General features: G+C 35.3%; 1 protein-coding gene across 2 annotated transcripts in view; it reads left to right on the top strand.

Moving 5' to 3' along the window:
* Window positions 1-16,575, top strand: part of CEP85L (centrosomal protein 85L) — a 164,592-nt gene that overhangs the window by 100,264 nt on the left and 47,753 nt on the right. For both annotated transcript variants that reach the window (XM_060616511.3, XM_060616510.3), the window contains exon 5: window positions 4,482-4,599. In XM_060616511.3, the coding sequence (XP_060472494.1) occupies window positions 4,482-4,599 (118 nt within the window). The remainder of the gene's footprint in view (window positions 1-4,481; window positions 4,600-16,575) is intronic.

Genomic DNA, 16,575 nt, shown 5'->3' with positions numbered 1-16,575 from the left:
AAAATAAATCAAAACATTAAAAAAAATTAAAAAAAGATATATTGAGGTGGTTATTTCACAATATATACACATCAATGTGTTATACTCAATCATTGTTATATATTTGAAATTAATATGTCATATATCAATTATACTTCACTTAAAAAAAAGTATAATCGACAATCATAAGTCTTCTAGATCCAGATAGTTTTAGAGATAAGATTTGCCAAATTGTATCTTTAGCGTGTTTTGTTTTCCTTTCCCATTGAAAAAACGGGGGGGGGGGGCGCCTGGGTGGCGCAGTCGGTTAAGCGTCCGACTTCAGCCAGGTCACGATCTCGCGGTCCGTGAGTTCGAGCCCCGCGTCAGGCTCTGGGCTGATGGCTCGGAGCCTGGAGCCTGTTTCCGATTCTGTGTCTCCCTCTCTCTCTGCCCCTCCCCCGTTCATGCTCTGTCTCTCTCTGTCCCAAAAATAAATAAAAAAAAAATGTTGAAAAAAAAAATTAAAAAAAAAAAAAAAAAAAAAGAAAAAAGGGGGGAGGTGCCCGAGTGGCTTAGTTGGTTAAGTGTCAGACTTTTGATTTCAGCTCAGATCATGATTTCATGGTTCACGAGATCCAGCCCTAGTGTTGGGCTCTGTGCTGACAGTGAAGCCTGCTTGGGATTCATTCTCATTCATCTTCCCTCCCTCCCTCTCTCTCTCTCCCTCCCTCCCTCCCTCCCTCTCGCCGCTCCCCATCTTTCTCTCTCTGCCCCTTTCCCACTTGCCTGCTCTCTCTCTCTCAAAATAAATAAATAAACATTTTAAAATAGTGGGGCTTTTTTTGTTTTTGTTTTTTGTAGATAGCATATAGTTGAATCTTTCTCTTTATCCATTTGGACAGTGTCTGCTTTTTAATTGGAGTTATTTAGACCATTTACATTTTGTAATTATTGATATAGTTAAGTTTAAATTTCCTGTCTTGGCTGTTTGTTTTCTAATTGTCCCATCTGTTCTGGGTTCCCCTTTTCTTTCTCTTAAATTAGTATTTTTTTTTTATAATTCCCTTTATGTCCTTTGTTGGCTTATTAGCTATAACTCTTTATTGAGTTATTATAGTGGTTGCTATAGAGTTTATAATATACATCTTTAAAGTGCAGTAGTCTACCCTCAAGCATTACTTTACCATATACTGCTTCATGTATAAACATAAGAATCTTATGAAAATATACTTCCATTTTTCTTCTCCCAGTCCGTGAGATATTTTGTCATACATTTTACTTCTACAAAGATGATAAACCCCACAGGACATTATCAGTTTGTTTGCTTTATGCCATCTGTTGTCTTTTAAAGATATCTAAATAATAAGAACAGTATATTATGTATTTGTCCATGTAGTTATCATTTTTAGTGCTCTTCTTTTGTGTGGATCCCAGATTTTCATTTAGTATTGGTTTCCTTTACTTGGAGATGTTCCTTTATCATTTCTTATAGTTGAAGTCTGCTGTGATGGATTCTTTGAGCTTTTTAAGTTTTCAAAAAAGTCTCTTTCACCTCTGTCTTTGATGAATTCTAGGTTGGTAGTTTTTATTTTGCTTTAAAATTACCTTGGGCAAAAAATTCTGTAGATTGATACCTTTTAAATTTTCATACTTTAATGTAATACTTTAAAGTACTATTGTCTTCTTGTTTGTATTATTTTAGATGAGACATCTATCCTTTTTACCTTTGTCTTTGTGATTGAACTTATCTTTTTTTCACAGCCTTCTTTTAAGATTTTATCTTTATCACTGATTTTAAGTCATTTGATTAAAATGTTCCTTGGTTTAGTTTTCTTCTTGTTACTTGTGCTTGAGGTTCTCTGGTATTCTTAGATTTGTGGATGTACAGGTCTCGTTAAATCTGGAAACATTTTGGCCAGTTTTCTACAAATATTTTTCCTGTGTCTACCCCCCTTTAGAGATTCTAATTATACACACACACATATATATATATATATATATATATACACACACACACATATATATATATATATATATATATATATATATATATATACACATACATACATACATATATATACATTCCTCTTAAAGAAATCCCACAGCTCACTGATGCTCAGGTCATGATCTTGCAGTTCATGGGCTCGAGCCCTGCATCCGGCTCTGCGCTGACAGTGTGGAGACTGCTTGGGATTTTGTCTCTCTCACTCTCTTTCTGCCCCTCCCCTGCTCTCTCTCTCAAAATAAATCAATACACTTAAAAAATAAAAATATAAGTTATATTATCCTGCTTCTTTGCATGCCTGGTAATTTTTGATCAAGCGCTAGGCATTACAGATTTTAACATTTTTTGGATGTCACATGTGTTTGGATTCCTGAACTTTGTTCTGGAGTCAGAATTGCCCTTTGTTGAAAAGTGCTGCTAAATGATGCCCTGTGAATTATGAAGTTTTCCACTGTGGCATTTGAAAGCAAGCACACTTCTAGGACCCGTGTAAGCTTCAGGCACTGTTCATTCTTATCTTTTTGGTGGACCACCACCTGCCATCCTCCCCGACATATGCACTTTAAGTAGCTCCTCATGTGTTTATTCATTAGTACTCAACTAAATATTCAGGGTGACTCTGCACTGTGAGCTCTGATTGCCTTGGTTTCTCCAGCATCCCAGCTTTGTCTTTTCAGTTCAGAGAGAGGCCTCTTTCCCTGTGTTGGGTAGGGCCTGCAGCAGTAGGCTCTGGCAGTCATAGAGCTCACCTCATTTGTTGCCCATCCCTCAGAAGTCACTGTTCCTAATTAACTGATACCCAGTGTCTTGAGAGTCATTGTTTCCCGTATTTTGTTCCATTTTGTAATTGTGTCAGGCAGAAAGGCACAGCTTGTGTCTATTACTCTGTCTTGGCCAGAAGAGGAAGTTTAGTTTTCTTGGTAAAGCTTGAAATTCTTTGACAAGTGTCGTGACTCTCCTAGTTTATCTGTTTACTATTTTTTTTTTAACATTTATTTGTTTTTGAGAGAGCGCTAGGGGGACAGGTCAGGGGGGGGCAGAGAGGGAAACACAGAATCCGAAGCAGGCTCCAGGCTCTGAGTTGTCAGCACAGAGCCTGATGGCAGGGCTCAAAGCCAGGAACAGCAAGATAATGACCTGAGCTGAAGTCGGATGCTTAACCAACTGAGCCACTCAGGAGCCCCTATCTGTTTACTATTTTATGTTTTCTATTTGAATTTTCTTTAAGGATAGTGTATTTAAAAAATTAAATGGCTCAGAGTAGAATAAGTTCTCTGATTCAGTCTGAAACTTATAAGCTAACTTGCTCCAAAAGTTACTTTGTGAGTAATTTTGGAAAATACCAAGCTATATGTTTACCCACATGTATGCTTACTTTTTCTTAAAAGCCTTTCTTCCTCATAACCTTATGATGAGACTTGTTATTAAAGGATTTTTGAAGATTGTCAAAAATACATATAAAGCTCTTAACAGGATACCAGCTACATAACCGTTTTCAAATATAGTTGACCCTGAACAACACAGGTTTGAACTACATATGCCCACTTATAACATGCATTTTTTTTCCAGAAAATACAGTACTATAAATGTATTTTCTGTTCCTTATGATTTTCTTAATAACATTTTCTCTAGCTTTATTATAAGAATATAGTATATAATACATAGAGCATACAAAATATGTGTTAGTCAACTGTTTACATTATTGGTAGGGCTTCCAGTCAACAGCAGGCTTTCAGTAGTTAACTTGTTGGGGAGTCAAATATTATATGCCGGTTTTAACTGCATGACAGGGCAGGGAGGGTCAGTGCCCATAACCCCCACATTGTTCAGGCATCAACTGTATATAAGGGTACATATTCACAAAAGTTAAATAACTTGATTAAAGTAAGCTATGAGTTGCTGAGGAAAGATTTGAACTTCAGTGTGTCTGTTTCCAACATGAAGTTCCATTAAAGTGAAACATCTGAGCTTTCCAAAGATGCAACTCTGTCACCAGGTGAGTTCTCCATCATTGGAGATGGTTATGTGTAGACTGTGTAACCTAGGATGTTGCTGAGAAGATGCAGGCCTAGAACAGCAGTTAGGCTAGATGATACTTGCGAAAATACCTTTCATCTCTGACAGTGAGATTCTCAGAACTGTCAGTGTTAAACAGAATTTGCATGGATGAAAATAATGGGTTTTAAGGTAAAGGCATTCTAAATTGAGGACATAACATTTATTATATTAGGTAACAAGAAGAAAGGAAGCAAAACATGACTTTGTTATTACTAAGAAGGATAGTCTACAAAATACTGTATTTTATAAAACGCAAGAAATACTCTACAGTATAAATACCCTTTCTGTATTCGGCATAACCCATGGTGTGGTGGTTTTTTAAATTTCCCTATTATGAATGTTAATATTGATAATACTCTTAACTCTTACATTAAATTATTGGAATAAAGTTCTACTCTTAAATGGTCTCTTAGAAAAGCATATTCTTTATAATGTCTCCTCAATTTATGTTTTGCAGGCAGAAGCAGCAAATTAGCCACTTACACGAGAGGATAAGGGATAATGAAATACGGGCACAACATGCCATGTTAGGACATTATGTGAACTGTGAAGATTCTTTTGTGGCTAGTTTGCAGGTAAGGTGTAGAGAATTTTGTAGTTGTTGTTTATTAATAAAGTATGTGTTAATTATATGCTGACCTTGTAATATTAGGATGCTTTTTAATTAATCATGTTCATGTTTACATACATAGTAAAAGATGTCCCAAGAATTGTCTTCTAGATGTCAGGTTCACATCCCCTTCTAGATGTCAGGTTCACACCCCACACAGGAATTACTGCTACCAGTTTCTAGTGTATCCTTCTAGAGTTGATATGTATCACTAGCAGATATAAATGTATTTTATTCCTCTATCTTCACAAAAAGTATCAAAATATATACATTATCCATTCATCTTGCTTTTCTCCTTTATATTACATAAATTATATAAAATGCAGTGATTAAAAAAGCAGAGAAAAACTCAGAAATACAGAGAACAAACTGATGGTTGCCTGGAGGAATGGGCAGAACAGGTGAAGGGGAGTGGGAGTTACAGACTTCCAGTTATGGAATGGATAAGGCATGGGGGATAAAAGGTACAGAACAGGGTATGCAGTCAGTGGTCTTGTAATAGTGTTGTATGGTGACAGACGGTAGCTACACTTGTCGTGAGCACAGCGTAACAGATAGACTTGTCGAATCACTATGTTGCACACCTGAAACTAAAGTAATGCGGGTCAACTGTACTTCTGTTAAAACAATTTCAGTGATTATTTCTATGTCATTACAAAGACAACATCCTTTTCCTTTGCTTTTACCGCTGATTGATTTCCCATTTTATGGAGATAGCAGAATTTATTCATCTTGTCCCTACTAGTCAGAATTTGGGTTGTTTCTTGTTTGGGGCTACTATGAATAATGTTGTGGAGAATAAAACACTGTTTTGCTCATGCGAGTGTTTTTAACTTAAATTCTCTCTAGTGAAATTTATAGGTATTATAAGAGTTGGTTACTTTTACTGATGTTGTCAAATCGCTATTGTATTAACACACTGTGAGATTTTTGCCTTTCTAGTGGGTTTGCATAAAGGGTAGGATGGTGGAGTTATCTCTGTGGTTTTAAAAAAATGTTAGAATTCTGTTAAAATACATAATTTCTACCATCATAGAAAGATAACATAGCATCATAGAACATAAAATCTACCATCATAACCGTTTTTTTTCATCCTAACCATTTTTAAAAAAAATTTTTTTTAACGTTTATTTACTTTTGAGACAGACAGAGACAGAGCATGAACGGCGGAGGGTCAGAGAGAGAGAGGGAGACGCAGAATCTGAAACAGGCTCCAGGCTCTGAGCTGTCAGCACAGAGCCCGACACGGGGCTGGAACTCACGAGCCGTGAGATCATGACCTGAGCTGAAGTCGGACGCTTAACCGACTGAGCCACCCAGGCGCCCCCATCCTAACCATTTTTAAGTGTGCAGTTCAGTGGTGCAAATACACTTATAATATTTTGCAACGATCACCACCATCCATTTCCATACCTCTTCACATCTTACAAAACTGAAATTTTGTACCCGTTAAACAGCAACTGTCTATTCACCTCCCCAACCCCTGGCAACTACTGTTCTACTTTATGTCTCTATGATTTTGATTACTCCAATTATCTTGTGTAAAATAAATCATACGGTATTTGTCTTTTTGTGACTGCCTTATTGCACTTAGTATAGTTTCCTCCAGGTTCATCCATACACTAGCATGTGTCAGAGTTTCATTCCTTTTAAAGGCTGAATAATATTCCATCATTTGTATATCACAGTTTGTTTTATCCGTTCATCTGTTGACGGGCATTTTGTCTGCTTCCACATATTAGCTCTAGTAAGTAATGCTGCCATGAACATTTTTTATATTTATTTGAACATGGGTATATAAATATCTCTTGAAGACCCTGCCTTCAGTCCTTTTGAGTATATACCCAGAAGTAGAATTGCGGGATCATATAGTAATTCTATTTTTAAGGTTTTGAGGAAGCACCATACTGTTTTCCATAGTGACTGTACCGTTTTGCATTTCCACCAGCAGTATTACAGGGTTCTGGTTTGTCCACATGGCACCAACACTTGTTATTTTTTGTTTTGTTTTTTGATAGTAGCCATCCCAATGGGTATGAGGTGATATCTCATTGTAGTTTTGATAAGCATTTTCTTAAAGATTAGTGGTATGAGCATCTTTTTATGGCTTATTGGCTCTTGGTATGTCTTCTTTTTTTTTTAATGTTTATTTTTTGAGAGAGAGAGAGTGGGAGGGACGGTGGGAGAGGCACAGAGAGAGGAGGAAAGAGAAAAACTCAAGCTCTGTTGGCAATGTCTTCTCATTCACAAAAATTTTTTTAAGAATTTTTCTTAATGTTCATTTATTTTTGAGAGAAACAGAGAGAGAGGGAGACACAGAATCTGAAGCAGGCTCCCGATGCGGGGCTCGAACTCATGGACTGCGAGATCATGACCGGAGCCAAAGTCGGACGCTTAACCAAGTGAGGCGCCCAGGCGCCCCGATGCACAAAATTTTTTTAATTTTTCAAGTCCAGTTTGTCTACTTTTTCTTTTATTGCCTGTGCCTTTGGGGTAATATCCAAGACATATCACCAAATTCATTGTCTTGAAGCTTTTGCTACATGTTTTCTTTTACGAGTTTTATAGTTTTAGGTCTAATGTTCAGCTCTTTGACCTACTGTGAGTAATTTTTGTATATGGTATTTGGCAAGGGTCCAGCTTCATTCTTTCCATGTGGATAATCCTGTTTTCTCAGCACTATTTGTTGAAAAGACTCTTTTCCACATTGAATGGTCTTAGCACCTGATCCAAAATCATTTGACCGTGTATGCCAGGGTTAATTTCTGGGCTCTATATTCCATTCCATTGGTCTGTATATGTCTTTCATTATCCACACATTATTCATAACAGCACCACACTGTTTTGATCACTGTGGCTTTGTATTAAGTTTTGAAGTCTGGAAGTGTGAGTCCCCCAGGTTTTTCTTCTTTTTAAGATTCTTTAAGCTATTTGTGGTCCCTTGAGATTCTATATGAACGTTAGGGTGGCTTTTTCTCCTTTTGCAAAATAATGTGATTTTGATAGGGATTGAATCGAATCTGTAGATCACTAGATCACTTTGAGTATTATTAACATCTTCACAATATTAAGTTTTCCAAACCATGAACATGAAATGTATTGCCATTTATTTATGTCTTCTTCAATTTCTTTCAGCAGTGTTTTGTAATTTTTATTATACAAGTCTTTCACAAACCTCCTTGGTTAATTCCTGAGTATTTTATTCTTTTTGATACTGTCATAAATGGGATCGTTTTCATAATTTCCTTTTCAGATTGTTCATTGTTAATGCATCATAGAAATGCAACAGATTTTTGTATATTGACTTTGTATCCTAATACATTGATGAATTTACTCAATAGTTCTAACAAGTTTTTTGTGGAATTGTTAGGATTTTCTACATGCAAGATTATATCATCTGTGAACAGAGATAGTTTTACCTTCCTTTCCAATATGGATGCCTTGTATTTCTTTTCCTTGCCTAATTCCTCTGGCTGTAACTTCCAGTATTCTGTTGAATAAAAGTGGGGAAAGTGGAATCCTTGCCTTGTTCCTGATCTTAGAGGAAAATCTTTCAGTCTTTCACCATTGAGTATAATGTTTGCTATCAGTTTTTACTATATAGCTTTTATTATGTTGAAATAGTATTCTTTCAATAGTTTTCTTCCATTCCTAGTTTTTGTGTTTTAATCATGAAAGATACTGAATTTTGTCATGTGCTTTTTTGACATCAATTGAGATGAGTATGGGTTTTTCCCTTTATTCTGTTAATGTGGTATATTACATTGGTCAGTTTTCAAATATAGAACCATGCTCGCATTCCAGGAATAAATTCTACATGGTCATAGATTATAATCCTTTTAAAATACTGCTGCATTCAGATTGTAACTATTGTTGAGGATTTTGGCATCAAAAGATACTGGTCTGTAGTTTTCTTGTGCTGTCTGGCTTTGGTATCAAATAATGCTTGCTTCATAGAATGACTTAGGAAGAGTAGTTTCTTCTCTTTCGGTGTTTGGAAAAGTTTGAAAGGGATTGGTGTTCGTTTTTTTCTTTCTTTGTTTTTGTTTTTAACATGTTTGGTAGAATTCACCAGTGAAGCCATCAGGTCCAGGGCAAGGGCTTTTTTAAAGGGCAGAGTTTTGATTAGTGATTCAGTCTCTTACAGATAGGTCTGCTCAGATTTTCTGTTTCTTCATGATTTAGATCGAGGTTTTATGTTTCTAGTAACTTGTCCATTGCGTTTGGTTTATCCAATTTGTTGGCATACAGTTAATCACTCACAGTACTCTGTTACAATCCTTTTTATTTCTTCAAAATTGATATTAATGTCCCCATTATCATTTATGATTTTAGTAATTTGAGGTTTTTTTCCTTAAACCATCTAGGTGAAGGTTTGTCAATTTTGTTGATTTTTTTTTCAGAAAACCAAATTTTGGTTTCATTAACTTTCTCTATTTTTATTTTCTCTATTTCATTTATCTCTGTTTTAATCCTTATTATTTCATTCCTTCTGATAATTTTGGATTTCGTTTATTCTCCTTTTTCTAATCCCTTAGGTTGTTAAGTTAGGTTGTTGATGTAAGATCTTTCTCGTTTTCTTCATATGGTTTTAATCTGTTTTTCTCCTGAGTGATGTTGAATTTCTTTTTATATATCTAAGGCCCCATTCATATTTATTTTCTGTGAAATGTCATTTCATATCCTTTGCTTGTTTTTCTGTTAGGTACTGGTTTTTTACTTACTGATTTTAGAAGCCCTTTGTCTTATAATTTGATTTGAAAATACATTTTCTGAATTTGTCATAATATTTTCTATCTATGTCATTCTATTTCTTTTTCTTGTATCTATTACTTTCTATCATGAAGTCTCTATAATTTTAATGAACATTTTACAAATAAGTTCTGTCTTCACTAATGGACCCATTTAACAGAACAGTTACTAAACATCCACTGTGTTAAATTATGAGGTCACAAAGGTAAAGAATAGTTCCTACCTTGATGAATCTCAAACTACATTGGGAGAGACTATATAGGTAAACATGTTTACCTATTCCTTCAAAATTTGTGTTTACTGTAGGTAAAGCAGTGTGTAGGTGCACAGAATAGAAATGTGAAGGAGGTTAGTTTTGCCATTGAGAGTACAGTCTAATTGGAACATAGACAGAGGGTCTTTGAGACCTTAAAACAAAATTTATATGGCTGGAAGGGTGACTTTCCCCAATTATTACTTTTTTTTTTAAAGAATTTATCTTAAAAATTGTTTGTATGTTTTTCTGTATTGACTTTATGATTGGCTTATTTCCCAAAGAATATAAACTATTGGCATTTTTATTAGGGTCAAAAGTGAGAATTCATAACTTTATAGAGTTATATACTTCTATTTGTGGAATTTTTTTGTCTTCCTAATTAAGGTCTTTATTTCTTGAATTAAATCATTTTAGGTGGGATTTTTTTTCTTCCATTGTATTTTCAAACTTGTTTACATATGTTCAAGGAATTGGTGTATTAAAGTCAGGAAATATTGAAGACCAACTAATTATCAGAATACTTGAGGCAAAAACATTTAACAGAGACTCCAGCTTGTTTACCATACTTCAGTTACTAATAACTCAGAGTAGGTCATTGCAGTGTGATCTTATCTACTAGTTCTATCCCATGATAGTAAGGTTCTATGGAACTGAGATTAATAGTGTACAGTTATTTAAAAGTGGTATTTTTATACTATGTAAGTAGTATAATTTTTTTTGAAGACAATTCTGTAGAGCCATGCAGTTTTTCTTTGTAACTTTCTTATTCTGAATAAAGGGTTAACTTGAATCACACAATTATTATATTTCCAGAGGCATGTGTATCTTAGTATGCATCTGAAAGCTGAAGAAATTGTTTTTTGACATAGCATCAGGCCAGTAGAGGGCTCTCCAAGTCAGTCTACAAGGACATATAGAAATAGCTGAAGGGATATAGAAAAGAGGGTTGCTGAAAATGTTAGAAGGATTTAAAATTATGTGGGGAATTAAAATATGGTTGAGAAATTAGTCTTCAAAAGATAAGGAAAATTAATAAAAGGGAATCAAGGAAAACCCAAAGTACTAAATGGATATTATAAATATAGGAGATGAATTTTTTTTAGTAGATATATATAGAGAGCTGATAAATGGCAAGGGTTTAAAAGAACCAATAAATATAATAAAAAATATTTCTTAGCAAATAAAGTATTTTGGTGTTTGAACAGTGCTTTTCAATTTTTTATTGATTAATTTGACATTTAATGTATAAGTTTAAGGTGCACAGCACACTATTTAACACACTTATGTTTGTTAAAGTAGCAGTATTTATTACATTACATAATTGTACTACATATTGTCCATGTTCATTACACTTCGCATTAAATTTCTATGGCTTATTTACTACTCCTTAGTACCCTTATACAAGTTTATATCCTTATACACTATTATTCAAATTTCCACCTCCCAACTCCCCCATCCTCTGGTAACCACCAGTTACTCTGTTTTTTACAGGTTTAACTTTTTGTAGATTCTACATATAAGTGATATATAGTCCTTAATATTTCTCCTTCTGACTTATATTGCTGAACATAATGTGCTTAAGGTCCATTCATGTTGTTATAAATCATAGGATATCTTCCTTTTTCATGGCTGGATAATATTCCGCTGTGTACATTTAACACATCATTTTTATCTATTGATAGGCATTTGGGTTATTTCCATATCTGACCTATTATGAATAATGCTGTGATAAACATGGGAGGGTATATACTTTCAGAATCCTGTTTACATATTTCCTTTGGGTATATACCCAGAAATGGGATGGCTAGATTATATGGTAGATCTATTTTATTGGTCCATGGTGGCTGTACCAATTAACCCCCACCAGTGGTGTGTAAGAGTTCTTTTTTCACCACATCCTCACCTGCATCTGCTATTTGTCTTCTTGATGATAATCATTCTAACAGGTATGACATGGTATCTCACTGTGATTTTAATTTGCATTTTCCTGATGATTAATGAAGTGGAACATTTTCCCATGTGTCTGTTGGCCATTTTGATACCCTCTTTGGAAAAATGTCTATTTAGGTCTTTTGCCCCATATTTAATTGGATTAATTTTTTATTATTAAATTGACTTGAGTTCTTTTTATATTTTGGATATTAATTCTTTTCTGATACATAGTTTTCTGAAATATTTTCTTATTCTATAGTTTTTCTTTTCATTTTGTTATATTAGATCTGCTGCTATGCAGAAGCATTTGAGTTTGATATAGTTCCATTTGTCGATTTTTGCTTTTTGTTGTTTGTGCTTTTGGCATCATGTCTAAAAAGCAAATCATTGTTGAGACCAGTATTGATGAGTTTTCCCCCTATGTTTCATTCTAGGAGTTTTATGATATCAGATCTTTTAAGTCTTTGATCCATTTCAAGTTAGTTTTTGTGAGTAGTGTGAGATAGGGGCTCGATTTCATTGTTCTGCATGTATTTGTACAGTTTTCCCAGCACACGTGTCAAAGAGACTCTCCTTTCCCCATAGGGTATTCTTGGTTCTCTGGTCAAATATCAGTTCACTGTATATGCCAGGATTTAATTCTGGGCTCTCTATTCCATTACATTGATTGATCTGTCTTTTTTGTACCAGTATCATACTGTTTTTATTACTATGGCTTTTTACTATAGTTTGAAATCCAGAAGCATGATCCCTCTGGCTTTAATTTTTTTCCTTTATTTTCCCCCTCAGGATTACTTTCGGTATTTGGGGTCTTTTGTGGTTCCACACAGATTTTAGAGTTATTTCTTCAATTTCTGTGAAGAATAGCAAAGGAATTTTTATCTTAGATGTATGAACAATGTTATTTTTTATGCATAGCATTTTATATGTGCACAATTTGGGGCACATACCTTACTCATCCTAATTCCGTAGCAAATTAAACAAAGAAAAATATATTTTTAATATTCTGTATATTCTAGGTTAAAGAAAGTAAATTTTTGACATAAAATAACATTCTTTTATGAATTTATAGATGTAAAACATATTTTGGGTAAATAACTCTATTCGACTGTTAAAAACTTTGAACAGCCTACGATCAAGATGACCTGAAAGTTAAATATCAGCAAATCTCATAGGTAGAAAATGAGAACTAGGTTTTTATCCAAAAATTCACACTTCCTAGATTGTTTTAGTAGTAAAATTGCTGGAACTGAAGAGTGATTTATCTTTATAATGCCCTATACCAAAATTTTAACCTGTGGTTAACAAGGCTTCTTAGGGGGAAAAAATGTGAAGGATCCTTTTTATCTTTGTTAAAAACTGAAGAAGAGATGTCTTCTTTTAACATAGATGTGAACCTTGGAATAGACCAAGCAGATAATATTTAATTACGCTTCATTGATGCATCATTTCTTGTTTTCTTTCCATTTTATCCTTTTTCTATTTATGTAATTTTTTCTATTTCATTTTCCTTCAGCCATTTTTTCTACTACCAAGTTTTGTGGTTTTAATGAGCATTTTATAAATGAGTCCCACCTTTACGAATGAGCTCATTCAACAAAACATAAACACCTAATGTGTTAAATTCTGGGGCAGCAAAAGTGAAGGATACTTTCTGTATTCATGATCTTGAATCCCACAGAGAGAGACTGTATCAAAAAACATGTTTATCCATTTCTTCAGAAATTACTTGTTTACTGTGGATAAGGCACCATGTAGGCTCTAGTAATATAAATGTGAATGAAGTTGGTTTTTTCATCAAAAAGTGTACAATCCAGTGAGGAAGACTGATAAACAAGAGATAATTGCAGTAAGTTGGAGGTGCCCAAATGGGATATATATGAAGTAATATGGGAATCCCTACTAAGAACAGATAAACTAGCCTTGCAGAGGGAGGCTTAAGCTTCCTGTAGGAAAGGACATCTGATCTGAGAACCTGATGAAGTAAAAGAATTTAGGCAGGTTAAGGAAATGGAGAAATAGTGCTTCAGGCATGCTATATTGTGTGTGAAGAAGCTCAAAGATAAAGCATTTGGAAAACTACACATTATTCTGTATGGATGAAGTGCAAAGTGAGAGAGAGTAGTGGTAAGAGGTGTGCTTAGAGAGAGGTAAGGCAGGGGTCAAGTTGTATCAAGGGCTTAAAAAGTAAGGGACCCATTTGTCCCTGTTTTAGCTACAGTTTCAGTTAATGCCTGTTGTACTCCCATAAGTGATTAATAGCACCCCCTTTCAATCTCTGAAGTGTCCTAGTTTGGTCACCCCTGGGGCGTAATAGACCCTGGATTTAAGATGGATGGTATTGGAGCAGAAACCAGGCAGGAAGGTCTTATCAATAGTCCAAAAGTTAAATGGACATCTGAATTTAACAACAATGTTGGTTAAGACAAAAGGAAGAATATTTATTACACATCTGTGTGACCAAGCATGGGCTTGATTTGATGACTTTAATGTGGTGAGAGAAGTGATTGCCTAGTTTCAGATGGGCAAAATTGATTGGCTTTTATTGCCAAAGGCCAGGATAGAGACAACTACATCAGGAGTAAGTTCTATTAGAGGAGAAAAATAATGAGTTACGCTTATATATTATTATATTGTAAATTTGGGACTAAGATGAAGAATGAGGCTGATATTCATAGGTAGTTCTAAGGGAGAGGTTAGAAATATAGGACTTGTCAGTCCACCCAGGTGGTGGTTGAAGCTTGGGCATGATCACTTCTTCCAGGGAGTGAAGAAAATGGGAACTGTAAGTAACGACAGGGAACAGCAGTATTTTAGAAGTCAGTAAAAGAGCACAAGTTGTGAAGGAGCATGGTGGAGGGGCGTGGGAGTGGGGGTTGCGTATTGTTATAGAAATGAAGGGAAGACCGGCTTTCTTCGCAGACTCAGTGGTTGTAAGACACTCTGGCTGAAAAAGCAATTTAAGGGCTTAAAGCAGTTCTGGCTTCAGGCTTTTCTCTTTCTGTCTGCTTAATTTCATGTAGAAGTTGTCCAATTTGTCTTGTTATGAAACACATTTCTGTAGTGCAGATTTGCTCATACATGAATGGTACAATGAGGTCAGTATAGTTTTCAAGTCTCATTGGTTCATATATGGTTTTTGTTTTGTTTTTCCAGGCAAGGGGATTTAGAATAGTGTGAGTAAAATTAGGATCTTCGGCAGGCTGCAGAACAGGCCTAGGCTCACCTGCTGCCTTGGCAGCAGAAGCCTCTTCAAGTTTCATTTTCAGAAAATTGTACTGTACTGCCTTGAGACATGCACTCCCTCCTTTAGTAGCTTCAGTTCCTGGCAGGTCGTGTTGCCTCCTACCCACCTGAATGTAGTCCCCCATATTGCAGAGTTCTACCTCTGTCATCTCAATACCCACCAGACCTGCTCTAATTAAAGTGATGCCAGCATTTAATATTAACTGTGACTGCCTGCCCAAGAAGTTCAACTCTTGTCCCCAGTTACTATTTTGATTAGTAATCTGGTTTAAGTTGCGTAGTCTTTGAATGGACTATTGCCTTTCCTTTTCCCTTAAGCCCTATTTTTAGTGCTTGGTTTTTGAGTGCTTTTCCAGGAATATTTCATTGTAGTAGAAACATCTGTATTAACTTATTTGTAAAATTAATAAATTTTATATTTTAGAACAGTTTTAGGTTCACAGCAAAATTGAGCAGAATGTACAGAGTTCTCATATATCCTGTGCCCCCACATACCTATGGCTTTCTCCACTGTTGACATCCTCTGTCACAGGATATCTTTGTTACAGTTGAACCTGTACTGACCCATTATCATCACCCAAAGGCCGTGGATTACATTGAGGTTCACACTTGGTGTTACAATTCTGTGAATTTGGACAAATGTATAATGACCCATATGCATTATTGTAGTATCGTACAGAATAGTTTCACTGCCCTAAAACTCTGTGCTCTGCCTGTTCAATCCCTCCTCTCCTTTAACCTCTGGCAACAACCAATCTTTTAACTGTCTCCATAGTTTTGCCTCTTCCAGAATGTGATATAGTTGGAATCATACAGTATCTAACCTTTCAGATTGGCTCCTTTCACCTCATGACACACATTTAAGTTTCCTCTGTGTCTTTTTTTTTTTTTTTTTTTTTGAGAGAGCGTGCAGGCATGCATGCACGTGGGCAAGTAGGGTGGGTGCTGGGCAGAGAGAGAGAGAGAGAGAGAGATGGAAAATCCCAAGCAGCCCCACGCTCAGCACAGAGCCTGAGGTGTGGGGCTTGATCCCACAACCCTGGCATTATGACCTGAGCCAAATTCAAGAATCAGATGCTCAACCACTGAGCCACCCAGGGTGCCCCATCATCATATTGATAGCTTATTTCTTTTTAGTGCTGAATAATATCCCATTGCCTGTATGTACCATAGTTTATTTATCCAGTCATCTACTGAAGGAAATTTTAGTTATTTTAAAGTTTTGGCAAATATGAATAAAGCTGCTGTAAACTTTCATGTGAAGCTTTTTGTGTAGCATATTTTCTATTCATTTGGGTAAATACCAAGGAACACAATTGCTGGATCATATGGTAAGAGTATGTTTAAGTAACTGCCAAGATGTCTTTCAAAGTGGTTGTATTACTTTGCATTCCCTCCAGTAATAAACAAAAGTTTCTGTTGTTGCATATCCTCACCAGCATTTGGTGTGCAGAGTTTTTGATTTTGGCCATTCTAATAGGTATATAGTGGTAGGTAGCTCATTGTTGTTTCAATTTGCAATACCCTAAAGACATTTGATTTTGAACATCTTTTCATATGTTTATTTGTCATCTGTATATTTTCTTCAGTGGGATAACTGTTCAGGTCATTCCCCCATTTTTAAAATTTGTGTTGTTTTTTATTGTTGAGTTTTAGGAGTTCTTTGTATAGTTTGGATACATATCCTTCATCATATGTGTCTTTTGCAAATAGTTTCTGCCAGTATGTGGCTTATCTTCTCATTTTCTTGATAAT

The sequence above is a fragment of the Panthera onca genome, chromosome B2, assembly GCF_046562875.1.
Source record: "Panthera onca isolate mPanOnc1 chromosome B2, mPanOnc1 haplotype 2, whole genome shotgun sequence".
In the NCBI taxonomy this organism is placed as follows: Eukaryota; Metazoa; Chordata; class Mammalia; order Carnivora; family Felidae; genus Panthera; species Panthera onca.
This window is presented reverse-complemented; position numbering and strand designations above follow the sequence as displayed.